General features: G+C 45.9%; 1 protein-coding gene across 2 annotated transcripts in view; it reads left to right on the top strand.

Moving 5' to 3' along the window:
• Positions 1-316: 316 nt before the first annotated feature.
• Positions 317-19,499, top strand: part of Suclg1 (succinate-CoA ligase GDP/ADP-forming subunit alpha) — a 30,770-nt gene continuing 11,587 nt past the window's right edge. The window contains exons 1-5 of one of the 2 annotated variants that reach the window (XM_059258005.1): positions 317-449; positions 8,681-8,784; positions 13,127-13,243; positions 14,895-15,107; positions 15,286-15,343. In XM_059258005.1, the coding sequence (XP_059113988.1) occupies positions 353-449; positions 8,681-8,784; positions 13,127-13,243; positions 14,895-15,107; positions 15,286-15,343 (589 nt within the window). In that variant the 5' untranslated portion in view covers positions 317-352. Of the gene's footprint in view, positions 489-8,680; positions 8,785-13,126; positions 13,244-14,894; positions 15,108-15,285; positions 15,344-19,499 lie in introns of both variants that reach the window. The other variant, XM_059258004.1, reaches the window with a different exon arrangement.

Genomic DNA, 19,499 nt, shown 5'->3' on the forward strand with positions numbered 1-19,499 from the left:
TTTTCACCCTGCGCTCACGCCAGAGTTCAAGCCGCATCCTACCGGTTCCCTTTCCGCATGCCGCCTACTGGAAAAATACATTTCCCACAATACCACGCGCCGACCGGGCCTCGCATGGGACGTCCCTAACATTGCCTTTATGCTTATGGTTACCCGAATGCACACTTCGAGAAGAACTGAGGTACGATCTGCTTTTCAAACCTCATTTGTCTTTTTCTTTCCCTCCCGTGACTATCACCGTCCGAGAAGAGGCTCTGAGGAGAGCAATTCATTCAGGCTCCTATTCTAGACACCTTTCTCCGCGAGCAAAGATCGGTGCTAGGTCCCGGGGGCCTGGGAGTGTCATTGGGGGATGACCGCAGCACTAGCTGCTGCAGTTGCCACTGCCACGATGGTCTCCGGCAGCAACGGCCTCGCCGCCGCCCGCCTGCTGTCGCGTACCTTCCTCCGTGAGTCGTGCCGGGGCTCTCTCCTCCAGGCTTCCGCAGGTCTCGGGCTCCGTGTCCTGGCTCAGGCCGCGGCCGCGCTCTTCCAGGCGGGCCCTCGGGAGGGAGCCACCGGGCCAGACCCCAGTGGCAGCTCCCCGGGGGTGGAGGGGACTTTGTCCGATGGGGCGGTGGATCGGTCGAGGCCGGATTCGGGGCAGGGCATCCTGCAGACCCGGGAACGTATTCCAGCCCCTACGGTGACAAGTGGCGGGGTGGAGGTGGCGTCTAGGTTGGCCCTTACTTAGAGCCGATGGTGAAGAGGTCCGGGATCAGCTCTGCTGGGACAGTGAGCCAGGGTTGAAGAGGCTATTATAACCCTATACCAAAGTTGGTCCTGCACTTGGAGTTAACAGTTACGTGGTGCGGTAGGGCGAACAGAAAGGCGGTTTCAGCAACCAGAGTCAGCATGACCCTGTGGGCGCCTAGAAGCTGGTTTGGCAAGCACTTTCACCACTAATGTGTTTTTCACCAGGCTCTATGAACACCTCAGTTTCTGAGAACTAACCTCCCAGGGTTGCTACTCTTTCAGTAATGCTGACTCTTGAAAATTATTGCTGCGTCCAAAGTCTCTGTGTTAGGTATGTTAGGGCGCAACCTTGGAATCGTTCATGGCGTGTTTGTAGTCTCTCTAATCCATTCATACTTGTATAATAGTCCTTTAAAAAAATGATTTCTCACCAGATGTGGTGGTCCATGCTTGTAATCCCACTCGGGAGGCAGAGGCAGGTGGATCTTTGTGAGTTTGAGGCCAGCTTGGTCTACAGAGTGAGTTCCGAGACAGCCAGAGCTGTTAACATAGAGAAACCGTATCTAGAAAACAAAACAAACAAAAGCCAATCAACCAAATAAAAAAAAAAAAAAGATTTCTCAAGTAATGTTTCCAGTCACATGAAAATAGAGCCATATTGCAATGAGCCTGAGAGAGCGTGGTTTGTGAAGTGCAGCATTGTCCTGCCTGTTACTAACAGGAGAAATTATTGCCAATTAAAATTGTGATGAGCGATTGGCTATCAGACACATCCAAATTTAAGAGATGTTAAAAAGTGATGAGTGATTTGGTTTCATTGCGCAGAAGAAGCGAGTCAGTTTACAACCTGTGAATAGACGCCCAAGTAACAGTCTTTCCCCCTCTATTCATTGTTAACACATTTTGTTTCTGCTTCTTCTTGTGTCCAGTAGTGAGTGAGACTTAGTTCTTTTCTTGAGTATCCTAAAGTGTTCAAGGATAAGTGTGCACCTAGTAGCTATACGTCATTGCCAAATCGTTTGAGGACAAAGGCTTTGCCAAATAGGAAAGAGTTGAGTTTATTTGAGGAAAGTTTTCTGGAGCTCTTTCTTGAATGATGAAAAGGATGCTTGAATGTGTTCTAGTTAGAAGGGAAGAAAGGGATTAGTTGTCCTAGTAATCACTGTGGTCAGTAGAGTTTGAACACAAGTGTGTTGTGTATGGGCCTAATCCAGCTTAATTGGAATTGTTTGTGGGTTAAGATGTGGAAGACCAGACTTTCGCCAGTTTGATGGAAATGCCCAGCAAAGAGTGGCTCACCTACACACCACACCGGTGTCTTTCTCTGCTCAGGTCTTGCTGGTCCAAGCCTCTAAAAGAGCCTGGCTTCTTTTAGAGCAGACAGAAGGTCTGCTGCCTTAATAGAAGTGTCTCCAGAAGAAGCATGTTCAGATGATCTGGTTTCTTAAGTCATTTTTTAGCAAAACTTGGCCGTCCTCACCCCACAGAAGTAAAGGGCTTTCTTCCTGGAGTCCCAAGACTGAAAACCTAAAATCTACTTACTTAGCTTTCTGTTGCTAGAGTCATCTTGGAGCTGAGTTATATTATTAAAGCTTTGAGGGGTCTGAGATCTAAACTAGGGTGTTTTTGTATTAGTACTAAGGGTACAAAGGACCGTGTTTAATGGTTAAAAACCTCCAAGTTGGCAGACCTCGGAATCTGATCACACCAGACATATTTCCAAGCCACTGCAGTGGCCACATTGCCTTGCAAGCTGCTGCTACTGCTTCTTCCTCCTCCTCCCCTTCTCCTCCTCCCCCTCCTCCTTTCCTCCTAGAAAGTCACAAATTACTTATGCTCTTAGGTTAAATAACTAGAGATGATAAAGAATCCCATCCACCCCTCCCTTAAATTTTAGCTGTTGGCACATGATGTGTTGAGGTCCCAAGTTTTGTAATGTTGATTTAAGTTAAAAAAGACAAAAAGGCAAACAGCCCTAGGTGATACAGGGCCCCATTGGAGGACAATTCAGAAATTGCTCAGCTGCCCACCTTCCCACACTTTTTTGACTTATGAAAGAAGGGGAAGAATCCTGTTGATGTAGGGAGAATTAAATAAATGGAAAATGAGAATAATTTCTGATGAGAATGTGTAAGAGTTTTATATGCACCATTGAGGTTGAAATGAAGTTTTAAAAGAAACTTAAAGTGTGGTAGGGTCTTTTAAAATATCAATCAGGAGTTTCTGTAAATCACATTTTTTCATAATAGTTAATAAGAGCAGGTATTATTTTGATCCTTAGAATTACAGTATTTTGATGTCAGGAAGTAGATCTTACAATCCAGTTAGTTCTACCGTTTTGTTTGGCAAATGAGGAAACAAACCCAGAGAATTTCCCAGGTGGTGTTCAAGGAACCCCGGAATCCATGTCAACTGGCACATTGTGGTGTCTTCTCACTAACGTGTGCTTTGGGAAGCTTGAACTCCCTTGTTAGAAGCAGGAGTTTTGGCACTCTCCAGGATCTATCTGCTCACAGGTGCTATTTACCCTTCTCATGTCTTTGCCAAGTTACACAGGCTTGTGTGTAGACTCAGAGAAGCATTTGGAAAAGGAGACGCTCAACAGTGACCTCTCCGTTTCTAGTCTCTGTTGCCCATTTGTATCCAAGAACTAAACCTTTATTTCAGAAATAGAAGCCTGTATTTAAATGCCTTGATGTAGCCCTGAGAAAAGTAACTTGATTTTCTGGCCTCAAAGTTGCTTCATGACAACTCTGAAGTTTAAAAGGATTTATCCTAGGTATAGGAGAATAATTTGAGCTTGCCACAGGATAGATACCCATTTATTGTGTTAAACTCATTTATTAATTTTTACTTTATAGTTTTTCTAAAATTGAAATGTCTTCTCATTGTTGATACATTATAAAACATTGAACACATTATTTCCTTCCTTTTTTCACTTAGTACTTAAAAAATGAGAGTGCTTATTTTATGAAACATGATACTTATGATCAACTAAGCCAATAGTATTGAATGTATCATCAATATATGTGAGTATACAGTTTTGTATTTGGGATTTGGGGTAAGTAGCTGCTAAGGTACTCCCATATATTGTAGGTCTGTTGTGTAACAGTTTCCTCTGCCATTAAAACACCATCCTGCAGGAAAGCTCCTTAAGCAGGAAGGTAAAGAACACAAAATAGCTTGAGGAAGTCCCTAAAACTGACCAGATTCACTAGGCTCCTCCCTGTCAGAGTAAGCAATAAAAGCTGAGCCTTCCACTCAGTCAGCAGGAAGCTGAGCTACAAAGAAGACTGTCAGACAAGCAAAGCAGGAAAGTCTCTCAGACCAGACCTGCAGAAAGCAGCCAAGCTGCTTGGAAGAGGTTTAGACCAGCTAAGGCACTGGGAAAGGACACTCTTCCCTTTGAGTGTTCCCTGCCTGCAGGCTGTGCAGAGTGCTCCCGGTCCCCAGCTTTGGGAGCTGTCACCCATGCTGGGTGGGCTTTGGTGGTGCAGCCGACTTTGAGTCATTTCTACTCCTGTCAGTATCCCCTACCCACATTCCTGTGAGTAACCGCAGTAAAACTTACTGGTCCACCAAGTTGCATTTTGTTGGTATTTGTACTTTAGTCTGTCCTGGGCTCCCTGTCTGGGGTAAGTAGACATGCGAGTAGTGTCTCTCCAGGAAAAGTTTTGTCACACAACACGGTTTCCTCATGTGGGGACCACTATACTTGTGTTTTCCAATTATAATTCATGATTAGGACAGGTTTGAGGGTCCTCCGAGAGTTGACATGCCAGGAATCTCCGGTGTGGTAAGGTGAGTATGGAAGGTGGTTCGGTCACTGAGATCACCGTGCCTAGAAGAGGTTTCTGTTAGTCTGTCTGAGTTGCTCCTGAGAGTGAGTTGCCAAGCATGGCTGTCCCATGTGCTTGGCCAGCACCGTGGCATGCTGTTCTCCCCTTGTTCTGCCGTGTTCCTGTACAGGCAAAGGGGTCCTTACCAGAGGCAAACAGATAAGGCTGCCCTGAAATAGTGGTCCTCAGCTCCTAACCATACAGTTATTTTCCTTGTGATGTCATCACTGTAATTTTTCTACTGTTATGACTTGTAAATATTTGATATGTAGGATAGCTGATATGTGACCCCTATTAAAGGGTGGTTTGACCCCCAGAGGGGTTGCGATCAGAACCACTGCTTAAGTGTGAGCTGAACAAACTGCTTTTCTTTGTAATTCGTTACTCTGTTAAAAGTCAGTTACTTTGTTAAATCCGCTGCAGGTGGGATTACAGTACAGTTAAAGTTTACATTTGTTGAATTCGTGAGTACAGACAGATCAGTAAAGGAGGAACCGGGACACAGTTTCCAGGGTTGAGTTGAGTCTTTACATAAACAGAGTCCGATTACTGGATAGGGGTGTACTAGTCATAAAAGGTCATGGTTTAGTTCCACTTGGCAGGTGCTCTTTGGTTATATATTGCAGCATTAATAGCACCGGCCATCTTATAATACAGTTGCTACCTGTCTATAGGAGCTAGGACTGACTGACTCTGGACTGACTGACAAACCCATCTGCTCTGTAGAAAGCATCTTTCTCAGCACCCAGTCCCTTTCCTTTAGCATCCTACTTCTTTCAGTTTGTCCTTTTATAGTTCTGTGCTTCTCCATTTAACATTTGGTTCTACTACAGACCCAGGAGACTTCTGGGTAGGACTGAGTCTTAAGTACTCAAGGGCTTCAGCCCCTGGTGGATAGCTGCCACACTGATTTCTTCCAGTGGTTTGCTCTGCTCACTCTGCAGCAGTGACCGTGATGATAGTAAGGTAATGGTTAGTGATGCTCCACATACTGTACCCTAGCCAGTGTTGCACATGCTGTGTATAAACTTACTTAATTGCACACCAGCCCTGTACAAATGCTCCTCTGTGAAGAGAGTCCCAGTTTGTCTGTGAGTGCTCACAGTGTGTCTACGCAGAGGTTTATTTGTGTGTAGAACGTGTGTGAGGGTGGACTGCTGAGATGGCCCTGGGAAAAGCACTTTCCACACAAGTCTGACGACCTCAGCTCTGTCTCTGGAACCCACAAATGGTGGAAGGCGAGAACTGACTTTACAGAGCTCCTCTCCGACCTCCCATGCTGATGATAATTCCTTCCTTCCTTCCTTCCTTCCTTCCTTCCTTCCTTCCTTCCTTCCTTCCTTCCTTTCTCCTTCCTTCTTTCCTTCCTTCCTTCCTTCCTTCCTTCCTTCCTTCCTTCCTTCCTTTCTTCTTCCTTCCTTCCTTTCTTTTTTTCTTTTTTTTTTTTGGTTTTTCGAGACAGGGTTTCTCTGTGTAGCTTTGGCGCCTTTCCTGGAACTCACTCTGTAGCCCAGGCAGGCCTCGAACTCACAGAGATCCGCTTTCCTCTGCCTCCCGAGTGCTGGGGTTAAAGGTGTGCGCCACCACCGCCCGGCTCTTTCTTTCTTTCTTATGTACATAGAAAGTATATATGGCTGGACTTACTTGATTTTAAAGTGTGAACCTTATATTCTCTCTTTAGGGCAGTGGTTCTTAACTTTCCTGATGCTGTGACCCTTGAATACAGCTCCTCATGTTGTGGTGACCCTCAACCTTAAAATAATTTTTGTTGCTACTTCATAACTGTAATTTTGCTACTGTTATGAATCGTAATGCAAATGTCTGTGCTTTCCAGTAGTCTTAGGCAACCCCTGTGAAGGGGTCGTTTGACTCACCCAAAAGGGTCTCGATCCACAGGATGAGAACCACTGTTTTAGGGGAAGATTTACCTTTGTGCCCATGTAGGGTTTCAGGAATGTACCAGGCACTTTGCTGCCTTGTCTACAGGCACCATTTCATGGTAACACCACACCCTTCCTGTGCGAAGCTGTTAGCCCATTTACAGATCGGAATACTAAGGCTAAGGAGATCAAAAGCAGTGCCCTGGTTTGCACTGCTGGAAACCAGCGGGGCATGAGCACTAGCCCAGGCCTGTCTGGTTCCTGAGAGTGATTTCAGCTGCTTCTGGGAACAGTACCAAGCTCCCCTGGCCAGTGTTGGAGCCTCTGGAGATGGCCCAGGTTGTGGCCTTCATAGCTCTCGCCATCAGCATAATCATGGCCTACTTCAGGCCTCCCTGCGGGCCTGCTGGTTGATTTAGGGTGTTCGTTTTCTCTGTCAGTGGAGGTCAGTATCTCATTGGGTGTTGCTCTATCTCTGTCATCAGTTGTGTTTCTTGTTTGTGATCTTTATCAGTAAATCTGAGTAACATCCCTGGGCTCTGCTGCACAGTGCAGTGGGGTCAGCCTTACAGGCCCTGAGTCCCTGTTGTGGGAGCTCTTGGCTCAGGTCAGGTGCTTGGTTGTTCCTGAGCTAGGACTTGGCTGTAGTGCACCCTCACAGTCCGTTGCAGCATAGTCTGGTGCAGGGGTGCAGCTGTCTGTACATGCAGTGCAGCTGTGTGTGTACATGCGGTGCAGCTGTCTGTACATGCGGTGCAGCTGTCTGTACATGTGGTGCAGCTGTGTGTGTACATGCGGTGCAGCTGTCTGTACATGTGGTGCAGCTGTGTGTGTACATGCGGTGCAGCTGTCTGTACATGTGGTGCAGCTGTGTGTGTACATGCAGTGCAACTGTCTTTTTACATACAACTAACTGTGTGTGTATGTGCAGTGCAGCTGTGTGTGTATGTGCAGTGCAGCTGTCTGTGTGCATGCGGTGCCGCTGTGTGTGCATGGGGTGCCGCTGTGTGTGTACATGCGGTGCAGCTGTGTGTGTACATGCAGTGCAGCTGTCTGTACATGCGGTGCAGCTGTGTGTGTACATGTGGTGCAACTGTCTGTACATACAATACAACTAACTGTGTGTACACGCGGTGCAGCTGTGTGTGTATGTGCAGTGCAGCTGTGTGTGTGCATGCGGCACAGCTGTGTGTGTGCATGCGGTGCCGCCGTGTGTGTGCACGCAGAGCACTTCTTCCCCAGAGGGTTTCTTCCCTAGAGGACTGGGTCTCCAGACACCTCTTCTGGTAGGTGCCTCTCTAGTTGTGCACCTGAGGCCTGAAGATGAGGAAGTAGGAAAGTGTGTGGGGTAGGCTCCGAGAAATGCCTGAGGAGACAGGTCCGTTCTGGAGCTAGCTTTCACGGCTTCTCTGAGTTAGGGAGAAGGCCCGGCTGCTTTGAAGAGGTAGAGGTGGGCCATAGAGAAGACAGGCTAAGTGGCTCTGTGAAGGTTCAGAGGCCACGCATAGTTGTGAGTCACGTGCTCTTCTTTGCACTGAGTTTTGAACTAGGGGTGGGTTATAGTAACTACTAGACTTCCTCAGTCTCCCTTGAGGTGGGTTGCCAATCATAGCTTAGGAATGTGGCTCTTTGTTGGTTTGTTTTCATATTTCTCTTCTCATCTACTTTGGAACTCATTTTATTTTCTCTGTTTAATATGTATGCTTTGGAATCCTCCATCAGAAGGGAACAAGCCAAGTGATCTTGGGTTGTATTTTAGGCAGATTTAACCCACGACTTAGCATTTCCTGCGTTGCTCTTACGAGGAATGTGGTAGCTCTTACATTCCTAAAGTGTGCCTCCTAGTTCACCGGTGTTCATAGGTGCTGTGACTATGCCAGAGCGGGGTACTGCACGTGGTGAACGTGAGCAGGAATGATTGCAGGGTCTAATTGAGACCTTACATTTGAATCCCAGGTTCCCTTGGGAACGAAAATTACAAATTTCAGCTTTTCTTTCTCAGTTCAGAAAGTGCTAGAAGATTGTGCTTCTTTGTGACAAGGAACAGGCTCCTGTGTCTGTTTTTCTGTTTTGTGTCTGGGGTGCACCTGTCTCAATTAAGAAGTGGTCACAGCATTGCTCTTGTGTTAGAAGATTTCTCCTTTTAAAAATTTGGGTTATTAAATTTAATTCATGGTTCAAAAGTGTGGGAAAATTATAACGTGCCATATTTTCTTTTCTTCTCAGTGCAGCAGAATGGGATACGGCATGGGTCTTATACAGCTTCCCGGAAACACATCTATATCGATAAAAATACGAAGGTTATTTGCCAGGGATTCACTGGCAAGCAGGTACGTGCATCTACATTTTTATTTAAAGTGTGGACTAAAGATGTAAAAAATTATTTCCTGCTTTTAATAACATAAAAATAGTTCTATGTGACTGGCACAGAACTATACCACTCAGAAGGGGCTGTGTGTTAGGAGGGAGGCAGGTGGTGTCACAGCCTGTAAGATGGTGACTGCGTTTAAAATCAGCTCGAGCATGCAGAGGAATGGCAGTGTTGTGGTGGAGACTCCCTGTCTTTTAGCAAGTACCCCTGGTTTTCCTCCAGTGCTGTGGGAGGTCACTGTTCCTGTGAGTACCAGGTAATAGGAAAGGGAAACTTGTGTTAACCGTGGAATCCGCACCTCAGTGTGGGGAAACACACAAACCCAGAGAGGCTCCTGGCAAGTGTGGGCAGATGACCCAGCAGGTGACTTTCCTCTGGGGCGCTCTCTCTGGGGCAAGTGGTCTTTGAAGAAGCCAGTGGGCAAACTTGCTCTTAAGTATTGGTTTTCATTCTTCTCTGTTCACATAGTCCCCTCTCCCTACCTATGTCATAGACTTTGCATCAGTTGAAATGTACCTACGATTTGATTCTGCAATTAAACTATCACAAGAGTCTCCTTTCCCTCTTTCCACCCATTCTGCTCTCCAGGAATCCTCTGTTCAGTTGGCATATGTCCTTCCAGATAACAGATACAGGTCCCCCAGTTTTCTGTCTGAGGAAGGAGATGGTAAACTTGGGTATTTCTTTTCCGCTTTAGAAAAAGCTGCTGCATAGTTGTTGTCAGTGAAGAGGTGATCCTGGAAAAGGCAGAGTTGTGTTTGCTGTTCTGACTTATTTCTGTGGTCTGTGTGTCTCATTTTAAAAACACATGTACAAGTGTTTTGTATGTGTATAGTACATGTTTTACAGCATTTGTACTGTAGAATTGTTCTAATACAATGTAATTTACAAAAGTAGATGTGGGCACAATCTCACAGACCAGATTGCCAAGCCTTAATCTGGAGGGTGGTAGCTAAAGGCCGGCCAGGAGTTACAAATATCATGTCCACATACAGACATCCTCAAAAGTAAGATAGACACATCCTGAGGGAACGAGGTGTGACTTACCACACCTTCTTTCCAAGTATAGTCTAATTCTGTGTATATTATATTAGCATATAATCAAATTCTTGAGGAAGTTCATTATGCTTGTTTGTTTTTTCTTGAACTTTATATGACATTCTTGTGACACTTTAACCTCTGATGCCTTTGTAAGAGCTGTGTTCCATATATAAGCACTATTTGGAACTGACTCTGCTTCCCAAATTAGGTAATGATTTGTTTAAGTCTTTGAATGCTGGGTTGGCCGGCATTCAAAGACTTCCTTCCTTCCTTCCTTCCTTCCTTCCTTCCTTCCTTCCTTCCTTCCTTCCTTCCTTCCTTTCTTCCTTCCTTTTTTTGAGACAGAGCCTCTCTTTGTAGTCCTGGCTGGCCTGGAACTCAATGTGTCCATTAGCTGGCTTTGAACTCATGGAGATCTGACTACCTCTGCCTCCTGACTGTATGTTTTGGGGTCTTTTCATTTCCCTTGTGTTTGCATTTTTAGTAATTGTGACTCTTAATGGTCTCAGTTATTTTGGTTGTTTTTTTTTTTGACTGACTATTGAACTAAGTGCCACAGAAGCTTGTAGTTTATCATGTTAGTTTTTTTTCTCAGTGCACACCTTGTTTACATAAACTAGGAACGTCTGTATGTTAGAGTGGATTCTAGCTATGCACACTTCCAGTGGGTGCTGTAGGATTCTTTACTGGCTCTTTTGAGCTGCAGAAAGTGTTCCTGTTCTACACTGGGACTGGCTGGTGTTAGCATGAAAACTGTGTGGAAAAAGCTTATTTTGCTTGGGAGCACTGATTTTATTTACTAGCACAGTGGGACTAAAAATATAACTGGCAGTATAGTGTAGGCCATTGCTTCTCAGAGTCAGGAGTAAAGGATCTGTTAGGGTGTTGGTTTTGACTTTCTGATTTAAAGTGAATCAGTACTTTGGTGAAACATAGTAAACGTCACAATAGTGTCACACTGTCATGCTTGCAAACATTTTTTTAAATTAGACTTTTGTTGTCCTTTCTGTTTTGGGGTCTTTTTCTTTTCCTTCTGTCTTGCTCATTTTTCACTCTTGATCAGTTGGTCTGTGGACCATACAGGGAATAGCACTGTTTAAAGAGAGAGTGCAGAGCACTGACTTGTGGCTCTTTCTAAAACTCCATCACTGGCTTCAAATTAGTTGTTTGATTTGCTTAGGCTGAGTTTGCTAGTGTAAAGAGAAGTTTAATTGAAAAGCTTCTAAAGTCCGTAAAGTCACAATTTTTATGCATTAAATTATTACGAACTTAAGTAGTTGACTCAGCACTTTTAGGTCCCTGTCACATAGACCTTTCACTGTTGACTGGTCATTGTTGAGTGTCTGCTATACGTAATGTGTTGAATTAGGTGCCATATTAGAGTAAGCACAGTAGACAGCTATCACTGTCTTCATGGAGTGTACCTCTCAGCTGGGAGGAGCAAATACATCAACAAAATCCATGACTGAATTATGTGGTGTACTAGAAAGTATAGTCATTGTGGAGGAACAGACCAGGGAAAGGAGAAAGAGTGTCTGTTATGTGTGGAGTCATGTGGCTGGTATCGGGGAGAAGATGATTTGTGGTCAGGGAAGGTTTGCAGACAGGTCCAGGATCCAGAGGAGATATGTGAATGAATCACGGAGATGCGTTGGGATGGGGGAGGCTTTATGCAGGGTACACAGCAAGTCCTTCAGGCAGGCACATGCCTGCCGTGTGGAAGCTACAGTCAGATCTTCACGGCAGACAGTAAATAAGGGCTGACAGGTATGGGCTCTGCTGTGAGGACACACGATGTGTTGACTTTCACAGTTAATGAGCTAGAAAGAGATGGAATGATTTTTTTCAGGTTTTATAGGATAACTCTTGGTGCTATGGGGAATAGATTCAAAGGGAGCAAGGAAAATAAGCTTCTAGGAGTTAAGGTGATGTCAGCCTCACACTTCTCAGCAAAAGGTAGGAGAGAGACAGGCTGTTTTCAGGATACAGTGGTGAGATTTACCAATGGCTCTAAATTCGGGGTTTAAGAGGAAGAGGGATTTGTGTGATGTCATACTTTTAGTCTGAATGTCTGTGGGAGTGGAGTCATCAACAGACGGAGCAGATCGAGAAGAGGGTAATCAGGAACTCAGTTTGAGGTATGTTCAGTCAGAGATACCTACCAGCTCTGTATGTGGAGACGTTAGGTAGGCAGGTGAGTGTGTGACTACAGGCAGAGATCTTGGCTAGTTGTGTGAGGAGTGTGAATGGCAAGGGTCACCATGTAGATTCTACTGCTGCCTTGGTAAGGGTGGCTTCACAAAAGTCATGAACTGAGATGGAAAAGAAAGAGAGAAGAGAACAGGACACAGCAGAGGCCTGGATGTTAGTGGGAAAGATTCTTCCAATCTCTGGAGCCATTGTGCTTGTTACAACTTGGTGGATTTTGGTGTGTGTGTGTGTGTGTGTGTGTGTGTGTGTGTGTGTGTGTGGTATGGCATGTTGTGGGAAGAGTCTGGGAATACTGTTAAATACCCTGCAGGATGGTGTCCCCAAACCCAGGAAGGCTGTCACAGAAAGTGAGTTACTGGGAATGCAGAAAGTGGCAGGGAAGTCTGAAAGACTGCCCGTGGATTGACTGATCCTTAATTAAAGTAAGACCAGTTAGCACAGCCTTGGGTTTTCTCTAGTTACTATTTGGCAGTGTGTGTGTGTGTGTGTGTGTGTGTGTGTGTGTGTGTGTGTGTGTGAGAGACGGTGGGTGGTGGTGAGTTAGATTAAACCAAGTTGTGCTTTTGCTATATATGTAATTTAAGGGAGGCAGAGCCAGGTGGATCTCTGTGAGTTCTAGGCCAGGCTGAGCTACCAAGTGAGTCCCAGGAAAGGCTCAAAGCTACACAGAGAAACTCTGTCTCGAAAAAACGCAAAAAAAAAAAAAAAAGTGAAAAGGCCGTGGTTGGACAAATATAATGGTCCATCATGGATTTGCAGTTGGGCAAAGTGGGCTAGGGAAAATGGAATGACCTTTTAAGCAGGCAACAGGGTGTCAGATCAGCAGCCAGTTCCAGCAGGGAATAGGAAAGGGCTCTCCGGGCTCTTCTGGCTTGGCCAGCCAGTTTACCGCAGTGCTGACAGCAGAGCTCACTAAGGGGCGAGAGTGCTGGGCTGGGCTGTTGCCTGGGAGCACTCGTGTTTGGGTTTCTTTCCCAAGTTGCTGAGATTGCCTTTGCTTCTCAGCTGTCTTCTGCCTTGTTCATGGGTCTTGTGCTTTTTCCTCACAGGGTACCTTTCACAGCCAGCAGGCTTTGGATTACGGCACCAAAATCGTGGGAGGAACCACGCCAGGGAAGGGCGGCAAGATACACCTGGGCTTGCCCGTCTTTAATACTGTGAAGGAAGTAAGTAATGGCTTCTGGGTTTGTGGAGAAAAAACTGCAGGGAAAGACTGGCATTCTGTGGGCAAAGGTCTTAACTGCGTGCCTTTTGGGAGAGTTACTTGCTGTCTGGTGTCCGGTAACCTAGAGAAAGTGGAATGCTGGGAAGATCCAGCACATGAGTTTTGCTAAAGCTGTGCCCCATTTGGTTATTCTCATGCCCCATTCTTCGTTCTTACTGGATCAACCCTTCCTCTCAAGGAATCTCTTTCCTCCTTTGAGTCTTCCTGTGTGTGGCCTGCTGAGTTCATTGGAAGAGCTTGCCTGAGCCTGGACTGGAGGCTACCTACTGGAGCAAGGGTACCTTATCAGTGGCTACGGCATTGAAGAGAACGACTCCCCTTCCTGCTGTTAGCTTTCAGGGAGAGGTGAGGCCCTCTGGGCCCCTCCCCCAGGCTTCAGCATCTTCATCTGTAGACTGGGATACTCTGGTTCAGGAGTACCCTGAAGTCTTACGGATTCCTGTGCAGAGCCTTCACAGGACTGCTGTGGAATGGCCGCTGCTCTTGCGTTCATAGCTCTGTAGCCTCTGTGGCTACAAGACTTCCAGTAGACAAGGAGGCGTGGCCACACAAAAAGGTGGATGGAGAATTGGGCTGGGTCACACACGCCTTTAATCCCAGCAGAGACAGGTGGAGCTCTGTGAGGTGAGGCCAGACTGGTCTATATAGTGAGTTCCAGGACAGCCAGCACTGCTTAGAGAGACCCTGTCTCAGAAAAACAAAAACAAAAAAAATAAAATGATGAGTAGAAGAATGCATATGTACAAAGATCATATATGGATCAGGTCATGACCATAGAACAGTGGTCAGATTGACACCCTGTAAACTTAATGCTTATTTTACCTACATTCTTAATCTGTGGCCATATGTGTATCTGCACTTGGTTTGATTGTTGATTTCTAGTAAGAATGCTTTAAGTAAAATGTCAGGTAAGAACACTTAGGCGCTGGAGAAGTGGCACGGGGTGAGATTGAGAGCACTTGCTGCTCTTCTAGAAGACCCAAGTTTGGTTACTTTCCAGCACCCACCTGGACTCCTGGTAACTGCCTATAACTCAAGCTCCAGGGGATCCAACATCCTCTCTGACCTCTGAGGGCACCTGAGGGCATGTGCGCATACACACACACACACACACACACACACACACACACACACAGGCACACTAAATCTATATAAAAAGGAACAGTCTACTTTTACTGTTTGTTGATAATATTTACCATAGATTTAAAATACATGCTTGAAAGCCAAGTTCTGAGCACTTGGGTTCCTTGGCTCTTCTAAGGAGGTGCAGAGTTTGAAGCTGGGTAGGTGGTACCGGATCTTGTTAGAGAGTCTGGGGAGGAACAGTGAGGCTATGCATGGTCTCAGGGAGAAGAGGACACAGGTGCACATCAGCCAGTGCTCTCAGGTTTACTGTCCTTTGTGGGGTGAGATGTGTAGAACCTTTTCATTCACAGTGACATTCAAAGGGGACAGAAGGAGTCTGACCATGTCCTGGACTGCAGAATGGGGGATGAGGAGAGCCTGCCCGTGACCCTTTCCTAGACCTTCATCAAATCAGGCTGTTGAGTGTAGTTTATTTATGACTCAACCGGTTGTGATTATCGTTCCAGGCCAAAGAGAAAACAGGAGCGACAGCTTCTGTCATTTATGTACCGTCTGCTTTTGCTGCTGCCGCCATCGATGAAGCCATTGACGCCGAAGTTCCCTTGGTTGTGTGCATTACTGAAGGTATCCCACAGCAGGACATGGTGCGGGTCAGACACAAGCTGACGCGGCAGGGGAAGACCAGGCTGATTGGGCCAAACTGCCCTGGAATCATCAATGTGAGTGCCAGATAGGAAGGAGGGAGGCCCATGGTTAGCCTTTTGTGAGTCAGTTCAAGCGTGTGGCTGGGGGGGTGGGGCGGGAGACAGACAGACAGACAGACAGACAGACAGACAGACTTTGGAATTAGAATTTTCTTTGAAACTTTCCTGAAAACTGCAATTTACTTTCCTCTAGCCCGGAGAATGCAAAATTGGCATCATGCCTGGCCATATTCACAAGAAAGGAAGAATAGGTGAGTAGAATTTGTGATTTCTGATGGATTAAAAAATAAAAATTTCATCATCCAAACTCAAAGCTCACAGGGAATTTGTGACTAAATAAATGTGTGACTGTAATAGATCAAATTCATTCTTACAGTGAGTCAGTCATGGATCCTAAATATAATGGGTCTGTTTGAGAACTGGTTGTTATTCTGTAGAACCAATGATGATCTGGGGGAGGAGAGCCGTGACTCCTCTTCTGTTCAGTCTGAGTTCTTCTGTGTTTTCTGTGTCCGTGGTGAAGAGCAGCTTCTGCTCAGTAGCTGTCTGCTTTATGCAGTGTGACCACTGTTAATCCACTCTCAGTGGTCATTTGGGCTGTTTGCAGGGTTGAGCAGTAGGAGCTAGACTAAAATATAGGCCTTGCTGTGGATACACTTTCATTTCTGTTGGACAAAATTGACAAGAACACAGTATGTTAGATTTGTAAAGAAGTTGCCAGATAGTTCTAGGAGATGACTGTGTCATTTTGAATTCTCATCAATGGAGAGTCCCAGTTGCCCCTCATCTTCCAGTGTTCTTGTCTTCAGTGAACCTGTTCTTTTGGGGATGAAATGGCGTCACATTGGGTTTTATTTTATGTCCCTGATGACTGATGTTGAAGAGTGCCTTCTCAAGTCTTTACTGTTGATCAAGAGGGTGCACTTGGAAGAGCAGACCCATAGAGACAGGACATGCGTTTGGCTTTTAGTCTAACTCAGGTGGTGACTGTCCTTTCCTTCCTGGTTGGGGTCCCACCTCACAGTCTTAGTTGGCTAGTCTGAAAAGAGTTGGCACACAGGAGTTGAAGGAGGAAGGAAAGGGGAGGGTCACCGCTCCAAGAGAAGAAGGTCATCAGATTCTGATGGTCTCCAGGCCATCAGAGTCCTGGAGTAGAGCTGTGGGCCTGAAAACAGATATTTCTGGGTGGGGAGGACTAAAACATTCACATAAAAGGTTTTCAAGGTGGGAGAGATAAAAGAATTCCTTGTCCTTAACACACATTTTTTAGGATTTGATAGAAAAGACTCATATTTGGCATTTCTTATGAATCCCTCTTTTTTTCTTTAAACACTCTTTTCTTCAAACTCTTTAAGATGTCAGTTAAGAAACTAATCCTGAGGTGGCCTTTTGTTAGCATGATTTAGGGTAAGCTTGCTTTCCTAGGGGTGGTTCCCTGGCCTGGAGGTTTTCCTGGCCCCATTGGAATGTTGGGTCTGTCTCCAGGCCGGAGACTCCATTCTCTTGACTGGAAGTGGTTTTCTCTTAGCGCCTTCATTGCAGTTTTAACAATCCCCGCCTCCCTAAAGAGGTAATCCTAAGGATCATCCAGGAACCAGATCAGAAATCAGAGCTCCCCCCAAACTTCTGGCATCTTTGGCCCCTGGCAGGGATGAAGCTACCAAATGTCCAAATTAAAGTCCATTAGAATCTCCTGTTGGGCTCACAAGATCCTCCATCTATTGGACTCCTGTTTTCCTTTGCTTCTAAGGTTGGTCTCCAGAACGATGACCTTGCAGTCGGCTTTGCATGCTCTTTGATAGCTGTTGCGTCAGCTAAAAGTCAGCATGATGCCTGTCCTATGTGGCGTCACACGAGCTATAACTGTGGACACCCACCGTTGTCATCTGGGTGTGATTTAGCCTCTCCTCCGCCCATAGGCACAAGTTGTTGCTTGGCCTCCTTTTATCCCACTTGAATATTACATGGGCTGAGATCAGAAGATCTGTGACTTCCTGTGTTGGCAGGAATTTAAGACCTTTGGAAACCAACTTGTTAAAGTAGCTAATCCTAATTTAAAACACTAGTAGCCCGTGACACGTCTACCTAACTAGAAAAGTCGTTGCTGGACAGCATCTTCTAAGGCAATCAGATTTAACCATCTCACAAGACTGTCTGACTGTCTTCATTCCTTCTACTAGACCTGACTGAAGGGTTCCCAGGTTCCCTGAGGGAACTGAAAATAACCTAGGTTATTCTCCCATCCTGGATTATTTTACGCTCAACCCGTTTATGGAGGTTTCTTGCAATGAGTTTCATGTCAAAGGCAAGTCTCAACTTCTAGGATACCCTGACCACCAAAGGACTACTTTGCTGTCTCCATAGCATTTCTTACTTTTGGCCTGTGCACAGAGTGGTCCTGGTCCCTTGGGAATTTCCTTGGACTCTCCTATATTATCCAGAGACTTCCAAATCTGGATTCTTTTGCTGACTTGGAGAATGTCAGAGGCCTAGCCCCCAAGAGCCACCAAAAAGGATCTGGTAGGATGTGTTTCTCCTAGGAGGGGGTCTGAGGCACTGCTTCGGTGAGGTAGGTTCCTGAACTGAGCCCCCAAAGTATTAGAAACAGCAACAGCTATCAAAGAGCACGTAAAGCAGACGGCAAGTTCATCATTCCGGAGACCAACCTTAGAAGCAAGGGAAAAAGAGACCATTGTTCCAAGTGAAGGCCAAGAGGTGCACTTGGGAAGAGCGAGCTTTCCATTGCTGTTTCTGTGTTTCATCTGAGACTTACTTTGTATTGATGTCACAAACTTTCTCAGAATGCCTTGGGAAATGGTACTGTTACTTGGTTGGTTCCTTACGGCAACGGCCAACCCACAATTCAAAGTCAGCTGTGCTAGTCTTGAATTTAGACTCTCTGCAGCTAACTGACTAAGCTATATTGTTTTTCTAGAGTAATAGCTGGTGGCAGTGTTTATCTCTACCTATAAGTGTTAACACTAAATAAGAACAGCTTTCATCGTAGGGCATTGTTGATGGTGTAGGCTGTAGAATTAATTCAACGTCACAATTTTTGTTGATTACTTTCTTCTTGGAACTTGTCAGCCCCGCTGCCAGCAGTTGGTAAGGTTGCTCCATACAACCTGTTGCCTGTTTAAGTAGTGTTTATATTCTTTGGTCTGCTGCTAATACTTCGTAGAATTTGTTATAATACCAAGAGAGAACAAAATAGTTACCCGTAGGCTACTGAGTGTTGTCTTCACCAGCCCTGACCTCAGGAGGGAGGGGAGTCCGTGTGCTCTCCTGCTGTGCTGTGTGGTGACCCATTTAGTGCAGAAAGTTGTTCTCAACCTGAGAATACTTAGGGTTATGTTGTGGAGTGTAAGGCATAACTCTCTCGACACCCACTGTTAAGAGCTATAGAAGAGACGGAGAGAAGCAGATCCGACTCCTTTCCACTGGGGCAGTCTCGAAGGACCTGTGTGGGAAAGCAGCACTCAGCTTCCTGTGTGTCTTTGATGGATAGTTGGCATTTTGTCAGATGGGCAGGTGAGGCACTCTGTTTTAAGCAAAATGAAGGTGAAAAGGCAGGGAAGCATGAAGGATAACAAGGAAGAATGCAGTTCTTTGGAAGAAGGAAATATAGGAAATGCGTTTAGGGAGTAGGCCAGGGCTGCTAGCATTTAGACGTCTGTACTGGCCTGCCCTTAGAGTCCTGGCAGGACAGACCTCAGCTGCAGCCACTGAGAGCACCCCCGTGAGCGTTTGCCCTGTTTCCTTATAAAAGGTGGGCCTTGCCCACCTCCTGTCTCTGTCTCTCTGTCTCTGTCTCTCTCTCCCTCTCCCTCCCTCCTCCCACCCCTTCTCTACTCCTTTCCTCTGCTTTCCCCAATAAACCTCCCACGAGAGCCCTGTTGTATGGTCTGACTCCTTTGAGAATGCAACAAGGCTTGTGGGAGGGCGTTGTTCTGGGCCAGGGGGTTGGTGCCGAGTTCCCTACAAGGTGAAGCATTGGCAGGGAGCTGTGTAGACCCCATCTAAAAGAACGACGTGGTGGCATGCTGGAGGTCCATGAATGTTTGCTTCCAGTTTGACTGTGTTTCACCTGGAGAATCTGCAGTATTGTGTGCCTGAGTCCTTAGGGCACAGAGGTGTGTTTGCAGATCACGTATGTCATGCCTGTGAGTGAAGAGTGGCAGCAGAGACACAGCACCTGTTGAAGACTGAACACGCTGCACTGTAGCTGCAGTTAGCTCCTGGTCATGGCCGTTGTTTTAGTCAGACAAGAGTTCTCCTAATCCTAATAGGAGGGTCATGCTGTTAGGACAAAGTCTTACCCAAGGCAGGAGATTCAGGACAGCAGCCCATGGACATACTAGAGCTGTCCAATGCGCTGATATGTTTTATTTGACATTTAAAAAAGTT

Source organism: Peromyscus eremicus, chromosome 3 (assembly GCF_949786415.1).
Source record: "Peromyscus eremicus chromosome 3, PerEre_H2_v1, whole genome shotgun sequence".
Taxonomy (NCBI): Eukaryota; Metazoa; Chordata; class Mammalia; order Rodentia; family Cricetidae; genus Peromyscus; species Peromyscus eremicus.